Source organism: Electrophorus electricus, chromosome 17 (assembly GCF_013358815.1).
Source record: "Electrophorus electricus isolate fEleEle1 chromosome 17, fEleEle1.pri, whole genome shotgun sequence".
NCBI lineage: Eukaryota > Metazoa > Chordata > Actinopteri > Gymnotiformes > Gymnotidae > Electrophorus > Electrophorus electricus.
The window spans coordinates 11513420-11534859 of NC_049551.1; the positions used below are offsets into that span (position 1 = coordinate 11513420).

At 47.7% G+C, this 21440-nt stretch overlaps 1 protein-coding gene across 3 annotated transcripts in view; it reads left to right on the forward strand.

The window, feature by feature from the left end:
* erbin (erbb2 interacting protein) overlaps positions 1–21440 on the forward strand; it is a 68100-nt gene that overhangs the window by 7282 nt on the left and 39378 nt on the right. For all 3 annotated transcript variants that reach the window (XM_027007412.2, XM_027007406.2, XM_035535384.1), the window contains exons 2-4: positions 1298–1373; positions 17914–18165; positions 21284–21401. In XM_027007412.2, the coding sequence (XP_026863213.2) occupies positions 17977–18165; positions 21284–21401 (307 nt within the window). In that variant the 5' untranslated portion in view covers positions 1298–1373; positions 17914–17976. The remainder of the gene's footprint in view (positions 1–1297; positions 1374–17913; positions 18166–21283; positions 21402–21440) is intronic.

Consider the following 21440-nt stretch of genomic DNA (forward strand, 5'->3'; position numbering starts at 1 on the left):
AGCATTCACACTAACGCAGTAAACACGGGTAATCATTATGACAAATTCACACTAATAACACAGTAATAATAATTACCAATTCACACTAATAATAATAATAATTACTATTCCCACTAATAATTGGGAATAGATAATGATTTTCAGACTTTATAAGCTTGAGACACTGGCCTGCCCCTGATTCTAAAGGCTCCTCACTTGAAGTCTGAAGCAAGATCTAGCCTGTGATGGTAGTTACACCTGCAGCTTGTTTGCTTTCCAGTTCATTAATGCTTTAATAGGTCTTCATGCAGTGTCTCAACTTCAGAACTACAGTTCATGGCTGCTTCGCCGGTACCTTCCTCTCTTATCTGCTAGTCCTTTGTGCACGGAGCAGTAGGTAGATACATCCTCCACACGAGCGTGCGTGTGTGTGTGTGTGTGTGTGTGTGTGTGTGTGTGTGTGTGTGCATAAAAGCCCACATGAAATGGCCCAGGAAGAACTGGTGCAGAAGTGAATTAATTGTGTAATGTAAGCCAATAGCAGCAGTACTTTAGAACTCTGTGTTGAGCACAGGTTTCTCCGGGTCCTAATGCCTGGCCTCTCCGGGTCCTGAAGCATGGTCTCCTCAGGTGGCGACCAGACCAGCTTGTGCTGCCCACATCTCGTGCCGCGCAGCAGCTCAGCCAGATAGGGGCTGTGGGCCCCATCTGCTCCGTCATACTTCGACTCTTCTGGCACTGCTGAGCGAGTTTGACGTGACCTGTGACCTGTGAACCTACTAGCAGCATACTGCAGTTGGAGAATTTAGGAAAGATTGTGGGGACTTATGAAAATGTGGGCTTGTGTTCAACTTCCAAAGGACTTTGACCAGCATTGTTCTCTAACTAGGCTATACTGTGTGCAACAAACAAGGTTTTTTTTACATCATAATAGGTCTGATTTATTCTATTTAAGTTCAATTGCTATAAAATCTTTGGGAAATATTAATGATATTTTAATGAAGCTGCTTAAAGATTGTGATTTATACTAGAAACTGATTAGGAAGCCTCATGCTATGCAGTTTTACACTTCACCCTAAAAAGGTCCAGTCACGTCTACTCCTCTGCAGTTGAGAGCGCATATGCCTAGAAACATGCCCAGTCCAACTTCAAACACAATATAGGACACATGGGTTTCAGTTCACTCTGTTTACCTCAGGTCCCATACGAAAGTTCTACTTCTATTTGAAGTCAGTTGTCTGGCATTGTGCTTGAACACAAGCATGCCGTTTGAGATGGGAGAATCCTGTTAACTGAACTGTTGGTCTTCTTCTTGCAGATAAGCACCTGTGTCCCTTTTGGGGTTCTCTTCTGCCTCAAAGTGGGATCCTGAGACCTGCCTCATAGATGAGAAGGTAACAGCGCAACTCCCACTGACTCTCTGCATCCAGACTCTGCGGCTGGGGGTGGGCTTGTAAATGGCTGTGAATTGTTAAAAAAATTCAAGAAAAGTTGTCCACATAGGTGATGGTAGATGGGGTCCTAATTGTTGCTGGACTTTATGGCTGAGGATCAGTGTGGGGATGTATGCTGTGAGCTCATTCCAAATGGAGCTGTATTTGAATGACTGCAAAACTGTAAAATTCAATTCCCCAGCCTGAGAAGTTATATAAGCTCTATGGGGTGATCTGCGTTAAGTCATCTCGTTTCAGCAAACAGACTTTTACTGGGCAGTTGTCATCTTTTGTGGTGCGTAGCTAAACTCCTGCAGATGCAAACCCACTATGCTATCTCTTTCTCTGAAGGCCTTTCCATGCTGTTCAGCAAACTGCATTCGGGAGCCAAGAACAACATGCTTGCTACTCGTGCAGTTCTTTGCAGAAATCTCTCTGCACTCGAGTGCTCATAACCATCCTTCACCACAACATGTGAACCTCAAGGCCTCAGCATACATACCATTGGTTTCTATCTTTGTAACAATGTAATTCTTGGTTCTTTTTGCCTCCTTGTAGAAGTGGTTGCTCAAGGTTGTTTTTGGCGTTCTCGCAAGCACTTTGGTCCCTGGCTTTGCCTGAGGCTCTGTTAATCCTCAGTGGATAATTGCCAGTGTGAATGTATTGATCCAGGTGCAATGCGATCGATTGCCTTTGTTGGGGTCATAGAAATCCTGTGGAGAGGAGGAAAGTGCATCTTGGTACTCTCCACTCAGTGCTGATTTGGGGACTGCATAGCCAAGCTCACCTTCAGTGTGTTTTTGAGAATGTGGAAAGTTTCCCAGCTCTGCTCTTCTTCTTCTGTGTTTCCAGGTGGAGAAGGGTTAAGTTTTTTTTGTTTGTTTGTTTTTTGTTTTGTTTTTTTGTTGGTTTTTTAGCAAAAGTCATCTCTTCTGTAACACGCTGTGTGTCAGCCTGGCTCCTTATTTAACCCTTTACAGGTCCAGGAATTTTCCTGGCTCCTATTTCTTTGATAGGCATGGTGGACACAGGGTTCAGTAAGGTAGTGTCTATGACAGATGTCATGTCTCCAGAGCCCCATCAGCTTGAGTCATAGCTCAGGAGGCCAGCGAAGGCAGGCAGACTTGGCTAATCGAGCACAGATGTAGCTGCTACAGCCTCGGGGTTCGTCGTGGTAGCGCTTGCTCACACATCCGAGGCAGAAATCTGAGATGTGACTTGTGCAGGCATCGCTGCGTGTCAGGGCTCCTGTGAGTCAACAGGGTAGAAAAGTCAGGCCTTCGTGCGAAAGGAATCTACTCATCAGCAATGCTGACATGAAGGCCTAGCAGGGGCCAGTCTGTGACAAGTCAATAAGATCTTGATGGCCGGTCACACTTCATTATTAACAATATATGCCTATTTATTTATTTATCTATTTATTTATTATTTAGCTGCAGCTTTAAAGATATTGCTACCTTTCTTTAGGGTGCTTCCTGTTTATGCTGATTAGTATAGCTGAATTACACCGTAAATCACCAGATTCTTTAGATAATGACATTGATTTAAAGGCAAAATTCTAAATTAAAATCTAGTTTCTTTGGATTGATTCAAACTTTAGGCTGTAGGTTTTGATATGGCTTTGTAGGTTGGTGAATAAACAAGCGCTTAAGTCCCCTTAAAATGTTTAATGGCGATTTATGTGGGGTCAGAACTTTTTTCATAGCTGAAAATGTTACTTTATAGTTTTACAGTGAAAGATACTGTTTCTGGCAGAGTGCCTCCATTGCAATCTCCTTATCTAGGAGACCAACAGGCTCCGAATAGTGTTCCATTGTTGCTTCATAGATGGACCTGTTGCTTACATGACATCCCCTACAGAATAGTGTGCCAGTGCTCAAAAGGTCAGCTGAATGGCCAGCTGCTTAGATGTGCAGGGTCATGTGATGTTGTCGTTAGTAGTTATAAACTGTGCAGAGCTGTTGGGTGTCAAGTACCATTACATAAACTGTCATGTGCCGTTACATAAACAGTTGTGCTTCTTGTTTGCTGGAGCGTGGGGCCTGCAATGCTTCGGAGGTGTCCAAGTAAGTGTCCTGGCACCAGTTCCGTTTTCTACGCTGTTCCTTTGCTACAGCTGCTACACAGCAGCAGGTGCCCGATTCCTCTAGCCCCGAGCCCGTACAGGCGGACTCACGGACTGGACCCTTCCCCGTGCTGGTAGCAGTTGTCTTGCTCTCGCCTCTGCATGGCAGTCGCAGCCTCTTCCGGACTCTAGCCTCGAGTGTATGTGCGTGGGTGTCTGAGCACGAGTGTCGACCGCTTGTCGAGCCAGATGGTGGCCCTTTAAACCGGGCATGTGGCAGACCTGTGCGGGGAGCCCCTCTGTACTACAGCCTGGTGGCCACTCTGCTCAAGCCACACCCCAGAAGCCGGACATCTGGCAGCTGGCCCACGCTTTGGCCTGGGCCTGCACAGTTTCATTTGTTCACTTTTCGTTTTCTCTCTTGCCGATCTACCCCATAGACTAGATCGCTCAGCTATCAGTTTCACGCCATGTGGAGCTTTGATCGCAGACGTTAACGTAGGGTGAACACGTTGAACTGCCGCTCTTATACCTCCGACCGGGAATTACCCAAATAAGGATCAGTGAAGAGCTCACCAGCAGGGAAGAGTATGTACCTGCTCTGCGCTGGCCACATACTTTGTTGCCTGAAAGTGCTTGATGGGCTCTTTAAATGGGGGGGGGGGGGGGCACGTTATTTGAGTAACTCATTCAATTCGCAAGGAGAAATGTACTGTATGTTCCTCACACCCCAGGCTGAGCTGTGATGTTTCTTGGCTGGAGCTGGAGGTCAAGCTTTCAGGTTTGGAATGTTTGTGAGAGAGAAAGAGAGAGAGAGAGAGAGAGAGGGAGAGGTGAAGAGGAAGCAGGAGAGAGAGAAAGAGTGGGGGAGGGGGAGAGAGACAGTGGGGGAAGGGAAGAGAGACAGTGGGGGAAGGGAAGAGAGAGACTGTGTTGAGAGGGAGGGGAAAAAAGTGAAGGAGGGAGGGAGGTCTTTCTTTTATCACTTGGGGTGGAAGGGGCTCTCATGATGACTGCCTCTTAAGGACTGAGTGGCTAAGGTGTTCCTTAAAGGTACAGTCCACATGGTGTGGTGTTTTTGATAAAGGTACAGTCTACATGCTGTAGTGTTTGATAAAGGTACAGTCCACATGCTGTAGTGTTTTCCTTAAAGGTACAGTCCACAGGCTCTAGTGTTTTTGTTAAAGGTACAGGCCGCATGCTGAAATGTTTTCCTTAAAGGTCAACATGCTAGGCGGTTTGATGGCAAATGAACAGCTGAAGGTCCTGGTGAATCGTTCGCAAGGATTTGTGTGTTGAGTCAGTGTGGCACGTGAGTCTGTGTGGGTTTGCTGAAGTTCCTGCAGCAGCATTTGGAAGGTCCATGAACCCAGCCTTATCACTTGGCTAAACAAGGACTCCATGATGACAGAACACTCAAATAAGGGCGTCTTGTTTTCTGTATACACTGAAAACACATACTGTGATCCTCAGGTTCCATGATGTGTTTCTGGTTTTAGTGATGTCATTTTGATATTGCCATCAAAAATCTATATTTACTTGTTTTTGTTTCAGAAAATTTTATTATTTCCCCAGGGGAATAAAGATAGCAAAAATGGTAAAACCCCAGGAAAACCCCATAGTTATGAAAACGAAATTCTATTATTTCTCATTTCCCATTCAGTGAACAGTAGTGTGACACTCCAAACCAAAGAGCAGCTGATGACCGTGGAAGCTCACCAACCTCACCACCGCCATCCCCCTACTCTCCATCCCCCCTCAACCCCTACCCACTCACCCCCCCCTCAACCCCCACTCACCACCCCCCCATCAACCCCCCATCAACCCCCACTCCCCACCCCCATCAACTTTTACTCACCATCCCCATAACCCCTACTGACCAGCACCCCTCTATGTCTCTCTCTCTCCCTCTCTCTCTCTCTCTCTCTCTCTCTCTCTCTCTCTCTCTCTCTCTCACCTTACTTTTTTCCCTTCTTATTGGCTTAGCCAGTGCTGGTGAATATTAACCCGACTGCTTGCCGTAAACCCTGCCTGTGTCTTATCTGTGGACGTCACAGTCCCTGACCCTCCACTACCACCCTGTAGCTCGCTGAGCCAAATCACATCAAATACTCCACTGTTCCTGATGCACTTGGTGTGAACTTTAGAACAGTGTTTCCCAACCCAGTTCCTCTGGCTGGTCCACATTTTCTGTCCTCTCCCAGCTACACACACCTGATGCAGGTATGCAGTGCTCCTGACTGCCTGATTCACTTGTACTGCGAACTGTGAAAGATGAAAATGTGGGCCGTCTGGGGAAACGCTGTATTACAGGGCTGGAAATCCCATTACACCCACCAGCACCAGCTCCAGATTGTGTCCTCTTGTGTGGAGTGTGACCAGAGTCCGCTAGATTGTCCTCTCAGAGTGAGGTAGGCGCCGTTGCTTCTAGCACAAGGGCTGCTGTCTGCCATGTGCGTTCCACTGTAGTCCTATTTTATCCTCTTATCGGAGTAAGGCACCTGTCCTCACTGATGCATGTTTTATGATGGTAGTGGGCCGATCACCATTTGTCAGGGGAATTCAACACCTTTTCATAATGCAGCTGTCCAAGCAGCTGGCAAAAGGAGTCCTCAGTCTACTGGCGGTCGGGATATGCACCTGTAGCAATCACACAACCTGAGATGAGTCTATGCTGTGTGGTCTGCAATCTGTTGCTTTGGTCAGCTTGAAAAGGAACTCAAAAATACACACACAGGCACAGATGCAAAAACTAACATGCAAACACACAAACATGCCCACTCTCTGAGTGCTGTCTGCTGGCCCACACATCAGTGCATGTAACAAACATCATTGTGTGTGTGTGTGTGTGTGTGTGTGTGTGTGTGTGTGTGTGTGTGTGTGTGTGTGTGTGTGTGTGTGTGTGTGTGTGTGTGTGTGTGCGTGCATGCCATTGCGTGTGTGTGTGGGCTTTGCAAGTATGCAGAATGGAGCAAATAACAGAAAATAGGTTTCCATTATATAGCAAAGGGAGACTGGTCTGAGCCCAAGATCAGCATGGCTTCTTTTAGCTAACTCATTCTACTCTTTTTTCCATAAGCACATTAATGTCATTAATGATATCTTAAAATTGAACACTTAAAAACACAGTAGAATTAAATGATAGCCAGTTACTCCCCCAGCCAACAGGTATCCTGTGTTGACACAGTAAAATACACGGCACCAAGCAGAACAAGCCAGCTGTTTGGCCTGGCCAGCCAGTGTTTACAGTTGCTGGCACTTTGCGGTGGAAAAAGCGAGCAGCGGCCATCTCCGCATGGCACAGGTACGCAGCCAGAGATGAAAGGAGCCCGGAGCATGCTGCCGAAGTGTTTATGGCGTTCCGGTCGGGGCCGGAGATATTCCCCAGGGCGTCCCTGGACAGCCACGTCTGCTTTGTTTCTGCACCACTGGCACGTGTTAGCGGTTCGTAGGTTTTGTCTGGGTCGTCTGGCGTGTGTTAGCGGTTCGTAGGTTTTGGTCTGGGCTCGCCATGGTCCCACAGGGCTGTGGCCAACACAGGAACCTCTGCTTCTTTCACTCTGACTTGCACTCATGCAGGTATCCACAGCCATCACTCCGAAGACTTGCACCTCGTGTTCTCTCCCTCTCTCCCTCTCCCTCCCCATATCTCCTTTCATTCAGACTGTGTCTCTCGCTTCCTCCAGCACAATATGGTTCATCTTAGCAGGCGATTCCTGGGCACAGTATCAGTATGTGCGAGGAATCCTTACCGCCCTAACAACCACCACAGCAAGGACACGCCAGCCCATGCATCCAGCATGGCCAGCTCTGCGCACAAAGCCTGCTGCCTCTCTGCTCCCTGCTGCTGTGTCCATGCCATACACAGCGGGGTGTGTTGAAGTGGCCACGCATGCTTCTGAACACTGTGCACCTGGGGTGTTTTTCAGCTCTGCCGTTTCCCAGTGCCATGCAGTCCCAGCAGAGCTGTTTGTGGGGACGGAGTATGGAACAGGCAGTACCTGTACACAGGGAAACTACACACACACACACACACACACACACACACACACACAGTCTCACACATTCTCACACACACTTGTTTGCATACACACGCAGTGTATGCCACATACATTCACTCACTCACTCACTCACTCACTCAGAAAAGCCCAGCACTCTTCACAGGCTCGTCCACCGTGGCTTACATTTGTGTGGCACTCGTTACTATTAATGAAACACGGTTCCATGTACTGTAAAACATTTAACGCTGATGTCAGCATTTTCATTCCATGTGAAACACAGCCTAAAGTGAAACTTGATCTTCACACCTTGATAGCTGTCACTAAAGTAGCTGTTTTGAGAAAGGAGGAGACATACCTTGCCTGTCCTGGTTCTGTAAACAACAAACAGTCTGACTTCAACTCAGTCTGACGGTAAAACTGCAACACACAGAAACTTGGGCCAAGTCCTATGCCTGTATGTCTTTGGAGGGAGGTGCTTATGACAGGTTTGGGTGGAAGATTGGCACAAGCTAGCAAGATCTTCAAACCTGATCACAACAGTTGAGTCTTTGTGTGAGGCCCAGTGATGTGTCTGAGGTTCCCTGAAGAGTAGAAGAGTGGACCATTCACCATGTTGTGTAACGCACACTCCACACACTCTGCATTCACCAGGCTGTGTAACTCTCACTCCACATATGCCACATTCACCAGGCTGTGTAACGCACAGCCCACAGTTAGTTTGGACAGGGGATGGAATCAGAGGACACGGTTTTCTCTCTCTCTTTACATGGAGGGTGAGTGTGTGTGTGTGTGTGTGTGTGTGTGTGTGTGTGTGTGTGTGTCACACATGCATGTGTGTACTGGTGGTTTAGAAGAAGGCGGCATTGGATCACACATTTCAAGGCTAGAAATGGTAATGAAGAAGCCAAAAAAACTCTACTAATGAGCTCCTTTAAATATAAAGGGAGATTAATGATGGCTGACATCATTATCTCTCCCCAACTACAGTCCTAAAACACAGAGACGAAATTTGACTTCCCCACAAATCCGTGGAATACTGGAACTTTAGTCATTAACAACTCATTTAAATGAAACATGTTGTCTGTTGTCTCGTTCATTTAGATGATTTCAGTGTCTCAGCATATTTTCTGAAGTTATTTATGTTTTATAATGTCAGCCTTTTTTTCATCATCCGTGCTAATATCCCTTTCCGAATACTTGACATTTTTGTCTGCAAGAAATACATCTTCCTTTTGATCTAGAGTTCAGATGCTGTATATTTACAGACATAATACTGTTTGGCAGAGGGGGTTTTCATCATATTTGGAGAATCTTTGATTCAGGGTGGCTGGCTCCTGTTTTCTGATGAGAACGCTGAGCTATCTGTCATTGTGGAAGGAACAGCTGGGCCTTGTGTGTGTACATGAAGACATTACACTGACCTGAATGTGGCTTGCATGTTTAAAGAGCTAGAGTTCTCTCTCTCTCTCTCTCTCTCTCTCTCTCTCTCTCTCTCTCTCTCTCTCTCTCTCTCTCTCTCTCTCTCTCTGTCTGTGTGTCCCTCATGCTGTCTGTTTTAGTCTTCCACTTTGTCCTTAGATCAGACTGAAGGCATGTCATAATGAGGTCTTGATCCAAAGATTCATTGCAGCTCCTTTGTTGAGGGCAGTGTATAAATTAGGCTCCACTGTTGCTTAACACACACACATGACACACACTCCTGGGCATATGGTGAGACCAAGCTGCAAGTGCCAGTCTGTCTATGCACGTTTGTCCAGCCTGTTTCTGATTAAGGTAATGAGCTGGAAAATGTAGACATCTACAAATGTAATCTGCAGTGCGCTGTCTCGGGCTCAGAGGCAGTAATCTGCAGTGCGCTGTCTCGGGCTCAGAGGCAGTAATCTGCAGTGCGCTGCCTTGCGCTCAGAGGCAGTAATCTGCAGTGCGCTGCCTCGCGCTCAGAGGCAGTAATCTGCAGTGCGCTGCCTCGCGCTCAGAGGCAGTAATCTGCAGTGCGCTGCCTCGCGCTCAGAGGCAGTAATCTGCAGTGCGCTGCCTCGCGCTCAGAGGCAGTAATCTGCAGTGCGCTGCCTCGCGCTCAGAGGCAGTAATCTGCAGTGTGCTGCCTCCTCTTTCTCCAGGCCTTGCCTCCACGCAGGCTTCATGTTCATCCTGTGCTCAGCAGTGGAACCTATATTTGAGTTTTGTGTGTGTGTGTGTGTGTGTGTGTGTGTGTGTGTGTGTGTGTGTGTGTGTGTGTGTGTGTGTGTGTGTGTGTGTGTGTGTGTGTGTGTGTGAGAGAGAGAGACAGATTAAAGACAGAGTTGAGTGGTGACGGTGTATCACTGAATTCTGTACTGTTCTGCAGTTCATATCGTAAGTCACGCACGCACACACAGACAGAGAGTGAGAGTGCACTCAGTTTCACCCTTTAATAGTAGATTAAAGACATACTCACAAATACCTCTGCACACCTCCAGACACACTTTCCCTACTTTGTCAAGATGAGACAGATCAAAGCCAGAGCCACACTGCAGCCATGTGAAGTTCTGGCCTAGCAGGGCCAAGCCAAGCTGGCCCGGCCGCCTGTATACCACAAAGTCGGAACTGTCATGGTGTATCGGCTGGGAAGGAACACTGATATTTGAGATAGAACTGGAGTTTAGATTTGCCCATTCACTGTGCATGCGTGCGTGTGTGTTGGATCTATACAACTACACTGCGACCTGAGGTAAGGTATCATCATTGTAAAACACCCCATCTCTCTTAGCCTTTCCGTCTTTGGTCACACACTGTTCTGGGTCCTGGTCTCGGCCTTGGCTCTGGTCATTTCACTTACACGTCAGCGGCTGAGTGAAATCCTGGGCACTGGGTGTTTTACCAGTGTCATGCTGTTTTTCAGCACCCAAAAATGTTTATTTTGCTGTCTGCTTCTGCCCCTCCAACACCACACACACACACACACACACACACACACACACACACACACACACACACAGTAGGCTGTCAATAGCAAACTGTACTGAGATTCCTGGCCACAGTTCATTCTCATGCTTACTCTCTTTCTTTCTCTCCCTCCTCCTCTCTGTCTCCCCTCCTCCTCACGGTCTCCCTCCTCCTCACGGTCTCCCTCCTCCTCTCTGTCTCCCTTCCTCCTCTCTGTCTCCCTTCCTCCTCCTCACTGTCTCTCCCTCCTCCTCCTCATGGTCTCCCTCCTCCTCACTGTCTCCCTCCTCCTCCTCACTGTCTCTCCCTCCTCCTCCTCACTGTCTCCCCTCCTCCTCTCTGTCTCCCCTCCTCCTCCTCTCTGTCTCTCCTCCTCCTCTCTGTCGCTCCCTTCCTCCTCCTCACTGTCTCTCCCTTCTCCTCCTCACTGTCTCTCCCTTCTCCTCACGGTCTCCCTCCTCCTCACGGTCTCCCTCCTCCTCACGGTCTCCCTCCTCCTCCTCACTGTCTCTCCCTCCTCCTCTCTGTCGCTCCCTCACCCTGTGGATGTGTAATTCTGGGAGAGTGAAACTCGCCTAAATGCAAGAGATGTGCTTGTAAATGGCACTTTGAGCCGTTTTTTGATGGTTTCAAGGGACTGCTAGCATGGAACGGTTAGCACGGAGTACATTTTCCCCATAGGACCGGTGAACTGTGTGTGTTCAGGGTTCCTTGTGTTGTAATCTGCTTTAGAATCGCTACTTTTGCTGTGTAGTAGAGATGATCAGAGTGGTGATTTTGCAGAGTACTGAACCAAGATTGTGGATCAGTAACAGCAAAAAAACCAAAATCCTCATCTATCTCCTCTGCAGCAGGACAGTGAAGACACCCCCTTCCTTCTGTCTCACCAGAACCACCCGCCTTCACCTGCAGCTCATTGTCATTACAATTTGTTTTTTTGTTGGTTTGTGTTTGTTTTCTGAATAGCCAGTAAGGCTTATTACACATCCCATTCTCCTTTTTAAAGAAATCATCTCACAAATGGAGCTGGAAACTTTGCACCGATGGGATCTGGTTTGGGAAGCCCTTATTGGACAGTGTGGCCTAGTGTACTTGCAACTGGAGGGTGAGGCGTGCGTCTGAGCGTGTGTAGCCCCACACCTGAGCTGCACCCCGACTGGAGTCACGACTTGTGTTGTACAGCCCGACACCTGAGCTGCACGACCTGTAGTGGATGGGCTGTCTCAGCTTGATGAAAGTCCACTGTCTTCGAGGCAGTGACAGTCTGCTTTTGTCTTGTTCCGGAGGGTTTCTCTCTCACACAGCCTCGGCTCGGCTGGCAGGTGGAGTTGAGAAGTCCAATAGGGACAGACGACCTCACGCTTCACCGGTCTGCCAGCTCTGCTGGCTCGAGTAACCCGTTCATAGGCCCTGACCACAGAAGGGCTTTGTACAATGAGTTTCTCAAGTAAACGTTAATCCTAGTTAAAGACTGCAGTTCACCGTTTATGCATGAAAATTTGAGGTGAAGACTGGCCTTATAGCTTCTATTCACGGCTCGCAACATAGCACCTGATAACTGTGAAGAAAATAAGCAGGGTGTTTGAACAAAATAAGCAGGGCTGTGAACAGTAGTGGTTTTTGAACCACCTTTTGGCCTTAAGACATTTTAAAATTCCTGTGTTGTCTATCAGACCATGGAGGCAATATTAGATATGTTAACCAGGAAGGGCAATGATATCTAACGCCAAAGGTGATAATGATGTGCCAAGCACTAGATGACTACAGCTTTCCCTGTTCCAGGCCTCAAATGCAGGGTAATGTTTTTGGTGTAAACAAGTGCACACTCTCTGCAGCTGAAAAAGTGTGAATCAAGCTGTCGAATTCAGGTGAGGGGCCCTGTGTGTGTGGTGCTTGACAAGCCAGTCCTGCAAACTGCCCTGTTACGAGTTAGCAGTGTTAGCATGTGGCAGCATCCCCCCCGAGAATGGTGGCAGGACAATGGCACGCTTTGTTTTCAGTCCCTCAGGATGACGGCGCATGTAGGCGAATGATGTGAACTAAAACCGGAGAAGCAGGTTCCTCTGCCCTGTGCACCGATACCGGCAGATGTACCTCGCCCTTCACCCAGGGTCTACCTCCACCCCCTTCACCCAGGGCCTATCTCCACCCCCTTCACCCAAAGCCAACCTCCACCCCTTCAACAAAGCGTTTTTTCTGCTGAAAAACAGTTGAAATGGGTATGCTTGAGGGATAAGTATCAGTTGGTGGCGGAGCCCTTTAAAAGCAGAGGTTCCCAGTCTGCTCTTTGTGGGCACCTAGCCATCCCAGGTTTTTGTTATGTTCAAATTGTATTCAGGAGCTGTGCAGGTTTGGGAGGATGTGCAGCAGAGCCAGGCTGCAGTTGCCACTTGTATCGTGTACAGAGAAGCAAAATCAAACTTTAAGCCAATTTTCTTTTATAAAAAGAGTTGCTTGAGAAGCTGTCTCTCCAGCCATAAGCTGGCTCTTCTGCCTTATATCCCTCTTAACCAACCCCCAATGAATCGCATGCTCTTCTTGAATTATTGAGGGATCCTCTGGCACCTTCGGGGTGTGCCAGAGGTAGAGAGGATACTCTTATCAGTGGGTGGGAGATGAAGTAACACACACCCAACCTTCTACTTACACCACACACTCCCTCACTATCTGACCTCATGGCACACACACACGTGCATGGTGTTCTTTACAGCTATGTACATGAGCTGACCAGTCTGATAAGGACCCAGTGATTACACTGCTGCATATACATTACAGCTCTCTTAGGTCTTCTGAGCAAAGTGCACCATCAGAAGGGAGCTATTTAATTTGTTATTGGCATATGTCATCATAACTAATGCAGGTCCTGGCCTATGTCATGAGGACCCAGGTGCTTTTGACATATCTAAGAGGCTTTAGAAAATCAAGGTTTTAGATGTTATCAATTCAGATCATATTATAGATCATATAAATTCAGATCATATCAATTCCAAAATTAGACATTTAGGCTCTTCATTATGAATGTGTTTCATTCCTTTAAGATCAGCAGACCTGGGTAGTGTGCAGGAGGTTTAGTGGTTTAGTGGTTTATCGCTCGGCTGGGCATACTACTCCAGGCCTGTGTGCTCCCGTTCTGTCTCCTGACTTGACTGTAGCGCTACAGTCCAGACTGTAGTGCTATAGTCCAGCAAAAGCATGGGATCGGCACGCCACGACACTTCTGTTCCAAAAATCGTCTCTCTCGTGCTTCCTGGCGCAAATCTACAGTCTCAGCATGCTTTATTTTCAGTTCTTCCTTCTATACTTTCTCAGGCTTATGCTTGATGTCTTTTGCTTTTGATCTCTTTTGATATCTCTGTTCCTCTTTGTCCCACACGGTCTCTCCTCTCTCCCCATCCCCCCTCTCTCATTCCTTCCTCCTCTCTCTCTGCCACTCATCCCGCCTCCCTCCCTCTCTCTCCCTCTCTCTCCCTCCATCCCCCTCTCTCCCTTCAAGCTTGGCCTAATTCTCCGGTTGCCATGTCCCTCTCGCGTGGATCAAATGGGTTCGCAGGTCGGGAATTTTTGTGTTAATAATCCGCTCCGTTGCACAAATCGATGCACCGTGTGCTATAAATAACGGTGGCACTGATGGGGGCGTCCGTGCTTCAGCTGCCCACTGCATGTGCAGTAGGACCCCCATCTTGGGCCTGCGTGCAGGTGAGAGATCTGAGAACTGAATCTGCTCAGTCTTTCTCACAATCTGTCTCGTTGTCTTCTCAAAGATTGCAAACGAGAAAACGTCATGGAACATAAAGGTGTGATTGTGTGTGTGTGTGTGTGTGTGTGTGTGTGTGTGTGTGTGTGTGTGTGTGTGTGTGTGTGTGTGTGTGTGTGAGGGGGAGAAGTTGAAATGCAGCTGAGGGCCTCTGAGGGCTCCATCTGAAGGTTAGCGTTGCATGAGTGCTCACTTCCTGTTCTACAAGCTGAGCCAGTGATCATTACAGCAGGGTTCAGGGGTGCAGCGTGGTCCAGCATGGTCCAGTGCGGGCCACCTGGTACCTACTGCAGGGCACTCAGCTCCTTGAACTGGCTTGGTGATCTCCAGTGCCAAAGGATGTCCTGAAGAGGTGATCCCAGCTCAGCTCCAAAGCAAATTGGTATATAATTAAAAACAACACCCAAAGTAATTGGTTTGGAGAATTGTTTGCCTTTCAGTGTGAACCAACGTCATTTTGGTGTACGCAGGCGTGTGTTAATCCAGTGTTGTGCAGGTGTACGCAGGCGTGTGTCTATCCAATGTTGTGCAGGTGTACGCAGGGTTGTGCTGTAAGTGGTGGCAGGGTTTTGGACCCCTCCTGCCTCTCTGCACTAGCTGCCAGGCCTTCTGTCTCTATGGCAACGGCAGCGACCCAAGGACATTATGGGCTGTGTGGTGGAAAGAGATTTCCGGATGCATAGAGGGGACGCAGTCCTCTGAAAAACTCTCACTGAGCATGCGTGTGTGAGTGTGTATCCCCTCCATAGCTGATTCCATCAAGAGATACATTTCTTAAGTAGAGAATTGCAGAAGTGGCAGACTTTTAAAATAGGTTTGCTCTCTTCTGTCATTTGTCATACACATCCAGTGCAAGGCACTGTTATGCTACTGTATAACAATACAGAGAGTGTGTGTGTGTGTGTGTGTGTGTGTGTGTGTGTGTGTGTGTGTGTGTGTGTGTGTGTGTGTGTGTGTGTGTGTGTGTGTGTAAGAGAGAGACAGAGACAGTGCATCTGATCGCAACAACCATTTCCATATGGTGTTGATTAGTGTTTGCTTGTGGGGCTCCAGAGCTCACAGCCACACACACACGCACACCCCAGCACTCACTCACAGCCACACACGCACTCCCCAGCACTCACTCACAGCCACACACGCACACCCCAGCACTCACTCACAGCCACACACGCACACCCCAGCACTCACTCGCAGCCCCACACACGCACACCCCAGCACTCACTCGCAGCCCCACACACGCACACCCCAGCACTCACTCGCAGCCCCACACACGCACACCCCAGCACTCACTCGCAGCCCCACACACGCACACCCCAGCACTCACTCGCAGCCCCACACACGCACACCCCAGCACTCACTCGCAGCCCCACACACGCACACCCCAGCACTCACTCGCAGCCCCACACACGCACACCCCAGCACTCACTCGCAGCCCCACACACGCACACCCCAGCACTCACTCGCAGCCCCTCACACACCCCAGCACTCACTCGCAGCCCCACACACGCACACCCCAGCACTCACTCGCAGCCCCTCACACACCCCAGCACTCACTCGCAGCCCCTCACACACCCCAGCACTCACTCGCAGCCCCACACACACACCCCAGCACTCACTCGCAGCCCCACACACACACCCCAGCACTCACTCGCAGCCCCACACACACCCCAGCACTCACTCGCAGCCCCTCACACACCCCAGCACTCTCGCAGCCCCTCACACACCCCAGCACTCACTCGCAGCCCCTCACACACCCCAGCACTCACTCGCAGCCCCACACACACACCCCAGCACTCACTCGCAGCCCCACACACACACCCCAGCACTCACTCGCAGCCCCACACACACACCCCAGCACTCACTCGCAGCCCCACACACACACCCCAGCACGCACTCAGAATTCTGTCACATGATGATGTATGAATCAAGGCAGTCTTTTCTCAGGTGCTGCTATATGCTGTCCTGAGTGGAAGAAACACACTCTGCCTTTGCTGTGAGTTTCTCACAGATTTGGGATGCAGGAATACCCGATTGGCTTCCTGTGTGCGCGTGCGTGTGTATTTTGGCTGATAAGGGAGTGTGCTCTGTTCTGCCTCACCATGGGTCATAATACAATGAACCGCTGAAACTTCCTTCCCCCACTACTGTATAGCATATATACAGCACATGCCTCCATGTGTGAGCATCTATCTGCCAAACACTAGGAGCTTTCATTCAGCAGCTTAATCACTGAATCACTGTCAATGGAAAAAAAAAACAGTTGATCGACTGACTAGTTGATGCTTTCTCAGTTACAGCCCTGCTCGAGTCTCACCATTGTCTTGCCCTTTCTCAGTTACAGCCCTGCTCTTGTCTCTCCTGTGTCTCGCCCTTTCTCAGTTTTTGGAGCCGTCGGCTCATGCAGGTTGAAAGGCTCGAGGGCCGCGGAAACCAGCCAGTGAAGAACTCCTTTAGGACTGTTTCCTTCCCACACTTCTGTCGTTGATGTTCTGTGAACGCTGAGTTCTCCCCTCTCCTGCCCTCTCTGTGTTAGTAGTAGTAATAATAATAATAATAACACTTTGGACTTGTAAGGCACTTTTCATGTTTCTTAGAAAGCTTGATGTTATTGCATTGGAAAAATGTAACGTAAATAAACTCTCCTAACAGGCTCTTGTATGAGAGGAGCTAGTGCTTGTGGTCTTCCAACCTCATCATGTGTCTTCCTTTAAGCCATGCTGTGATTTTTAAGAGACTTTTTGACTTGGGTTTTTACATCAGCTGCCTGGTATGTGCTCAGTAATTCATTTTCCATAGTGTGTGGTGAATGTATAGCAAGGAAACATGGAGTACAGTTTAAAAAACATTTCTCTTGCACATCAAGACCTTTTCTGACATCGGACATTCAGAGTGGGATGTGTTCGCCTCGTTTTCTTATTATACGTCTCTCTGTGACTTGAAGCTCATGGAGTCTGCATTGGTAGTAAGTCTGTAATAATGTTTAATTGAATGTAACTGCCATCTTAAATGATTACATCTCGCTGCCCAGAGCGAGACATGCAGCCGTTCTCATACTTTTGCACTGACGTCGTTTTGCCGGGCATCACTTGTCATCGGGTCCTTACTTCTGTATGGTCCTGCCGTCGGTATGTGACTTTGGGCACGCATGGCAGGCTGTGTGGCAGTGTGAGCCTATGTGCTCACAGTTGACTGATCGTGCTGCTAACAATAAGATTGAAGGTGTATTCATATCATCACATGCAGAGTGGTTCAGAAAGCACCTCCTTTTACCACCGAGATGCAGGTAGGAGAGTACTGACCCTCCGGCCTCCCCCATGGCCAGCATCCGCCGTGTCCCAGTCTTCGTCTAAACAAGTGTGTGCGTGCATGCTGTGAAACCTTGGGTTCCTCAATGCTCCCTGTGACTGGCACGTGCAGGCTTATGTTTCATGAGTGCGGTTGCATACAGCGTTGTGGATAATCAAGCCAACGAATGTGTGGATTATCATGGCGTTTTTGTACATGCAGCGATGTATGAATATTAAAGCCTCTCTGTATTCCAAATGCTGCTAGGATTGCAATATTCTGATCGTCAGGTTTGTTATGTGCATTCAGAAAAGATGTCTTATATTCAACAAAGTGTGTGGGCATAGCAGTTTGTCTGTCTATTTTAGTTATTTATGCATTTTCTAATACAGAGGGGTCATACTGAGCTATAATTGTAGTTATTGATGCACACATGCACTCACCCCCCCACCCTCCTTCTCCCCTATTCAGTGCCTGAGGAGCTGTGGGTGTGTGTGTGTATGTGTGCGCGCGTGTGTGTGTGTGTGTGTGAGGATGAGCTCTAAGCGGAGTCTGCTGGTTCGACTGGTGCGATGCCGATGTCTGCGGGGGGAGGAGGAGACTGTCACCTCCTTGGACTACTCCCACTGCAGTCTGGAGCAGGTGCCGAAGGAGATCTTCAGCTTCGAGAAGACCCTAGAGGAGCTCTACCTGGATGCCAACCAGATTGAGGAGCTGCCCAAAGTACGTTTTCCACTGGGCCTCTCTCTTCTGCCCGCTCAACACCCTTTACCCTGCAAGTTAAAGCTTTCCTGTCCCTTTACCCTACGAGTCAAAGCTTTCCTGTCCCTTTACCCTACGAGTCAAAGCTTTCCTGTCCCTTTACCCTACGAGTCAAAGCTTTCCTGTCCCTTTACCCTACGAGTCAAAGCTTTCCTGTCCCTTTACCCTACGAGTCAAAGCCTTCCTGTCCCTTTACCCTACGAGTCAAAGCTTTCTCCAACATCGTACAATTAGGTCCACTGTTTAACTCCAGGTGACTTGTCAGGGCTTCACACACTTCATGCATTAGAACGATCTGTTTCTGTGTGCTGCTGGTTTTAGTTGTTTTTTTTTGTTTTTTTAATGTATTAATATAATAATCGTGTAAAGTGTCATTGTCTGCTGTGAAGCTGGAGACTGAAACAATGTGACTTAAACATATGAGAGACATGAGATATATGAATCCATTAGGGTTGGGTACCATTCACATTTGAACCAGTGCCTGTAATACCAGTACCCAACCAGTGCTTTTAGCTTCTTTTGGTTCTTTACTCTTTGTAATAACAAAAATGTAATTTCAGTTGTAAAAAAAATCCAAATTTCTCAAATTTAACCTTTTGTTAGTTATTTAGAACATGTTACACATCACACAAAAGAAACCCATCTCTACCTGCTTATCCCCTCCCAAAACCATCCCTACATCTTCCAGTACATCACCATGGCAACCTCTGGTATGTCACCACGGCATAGTGTGAGCACGCTGTCGTGTGTCTCAGAGCAAGCATATGTGAGCCTAAAGTCTAGGAATGGCAACAGTGAGGATGGTTTAGTGGGATTGGGAGAAAAATTAGAGAAAATCTGGTAAATTAAAAACTTAAACAAATGAACAATATATATTAAGGTAATTGAATTTTTAAAAAATGTTGACTGTGGATCAGGGTGAGCTGTCAATGAAAGCAAGAGTATAAATAGCATGAATCATGAGCTGATGAGAACAACAACAAAACAATAATAATTATATATAATTACAAAATATATTAATCCTGGCAAAGTGAAATCCTATACTACTTAAGTTATATAGAAGTGTTAGTTACATTATGGCAGAGCTGACATGATCGTCACCACTATGGCAGACAGCGATGTCATCACTATTCCAGTGTTTTCATGCTGTAATAAGATAATGTCAAATAACATTGAAAAAGGCCCTCTTTCCCCCAGTAACTTAACCAGTTAGCTAAATAATTAATGACCAGAACACGTCCATTCAGTTGTCAATTGTAAATGTTCACTGTCCATGGAAGGTTTAGCTTCTTCGGCTGCGGTTATGCTGGTAATGTTAGTGGCAGCTGTTGAAGGGGCTTTCAGGTTATCAAATAAAATACAGTCTCCATCTTTTAGATATACTTTGTGTTTGACCAGGGGTGTCCTCAGGCTAGATGTGATTCCATGGCCAGCTTTGCATTTCACAAAGCAAATATTGTAGAGAGCATTTTTCTGCGCCAAGTTTTGAAAAATGTAATGGAGACCTCTTAACCACACTTGAGATTTCTTGACCATACTTGAAACCTCTTAACCACATTTGACTCTTCTTAACCACACTTGACTCTCTTCTTAACCACATGAGTCCTCTTAACCACACATGACTCTCCTTAACCACACTTGACTCGAGACCTCTTAACAACACTTGACTTCTAACCACACAAGTCTTCTTAACCACACTTGAGACCTTTTAACCACACGAGTCCTCCTAACCACACTTGACACTTTAACCACACACGAGTCTTCTTAACCACACACGAGTCTTCTTAACCACACATGAGACCTCTTTCAGCTCTCTATTGCCCTGACTGTGTGTTGCACTTGAACTGAAATTTGGCACCATTTGATTTGGCCTGAATTAATTTGGTCAGTATCTTTTTAAAAGTACTGACTTCAATGATAGACTTCTCGGAATAGATATACTGTATATTCCTGCAGATAGTCCTCCCCGATCTCCTTGACTACATACTGACTGTATTCTCCTACAGATAAGATCTCTCTGACTGTACACTAACCGTGTGTTCATTTCCATACCAGTCAGGCCATTTTGCTATGTATTGGTCATGCTGATAACAGTAACACTGAAAGTGTGTTTATATCATCGCATGCAGTGTGCTCACAATGTTGTTTGGAAAAGACTTTCTTTTACCAGAAGGTTCAGTGCAGAGCAGAAGGCTACTGTGTGGAGTGATGCTCTAATGAGCAGGGTGATCAGGAAAACACACCAATAATTCAGATACTGTGAAAATACTGTTTATGTTTCTCTGTTGTTTCTGACAGATGCTTGTTTGCGATAAGTCCACAATAACGGGACTCAATTGGTTTAGGGCCCCTCCTGAAGGCCCATTAAGTTCTGATAAGTTTCTAAATCTGATTTTGCTTTGATGTTATCCTCCCTTATACAGGCTTGGTTAGCCGTATAACAGTGTGTGTAATGTTCTTTTCCTTTCTTTGTCTCTGTTTTTTCTTTTTGTTTTTATGACAATCATTCTGCCTTTCTTTCCATCATTCTTGCCCCATCTGTCTTTCTCTGTCTCCCTCTGTCTCTCGTTCTCTCTGTCTCCCTCTCTCTGTCTCTCGTTCTCTCTGTCTCCCTCTCTCTGTCTCCCGTTCTCTCTGTCTCTCATTCTCTCTGTCTCCCTCTGTCTCTCGTTCTCTCTGTCTCCCTCTGTCTCTGTCTCTCTCTGTCCCTCTGTCTCCCTCTGTCCCTCTGTCTCTCTCTGTCCCTCTGTCTCTCTCTGTCCCTCTGTCTCTCGTTCTCTCGTTCTCTCTGTCCCTCTGTCTCTCGTTCTCTCTGTCTCTCTGTCCCTCTGTCTCTCGTTCTCTCTGTCTCCCTCTGTCCCTCTGTCTCTCGTTCTCTCTGTCTCTCGTTCTCTCTGTCTCCCTCTGTCCCTCTGTCTCTCTCGTTCTCTCTGTCTCCCTCTGTCCCTCTGTCTCTCGTTCTCTCTGTCTCCCTCTGTCCCTCTGTCTCCCTCTGTCTCTCGTTCTCTCTGTCTCTCTGTCTTCTTCGGTCTCCCTCTGTCAACCTGCGTCACCCTCCGTCGTCTTCTGTCTCTTACAGCAACTGTTCAACTGTCAGTTACTGCACCGGCTGAGTCTGCCAGACAACGACCTCAGCGTCCTGCCGCCAGCCATCGCTAACCTAGTGAACCTCAGGGAGCTCGACGTCAGCAAGAACAGTAAGGCTGCCAGTCTCTTCAGTGCCGCCTCGCCCTACC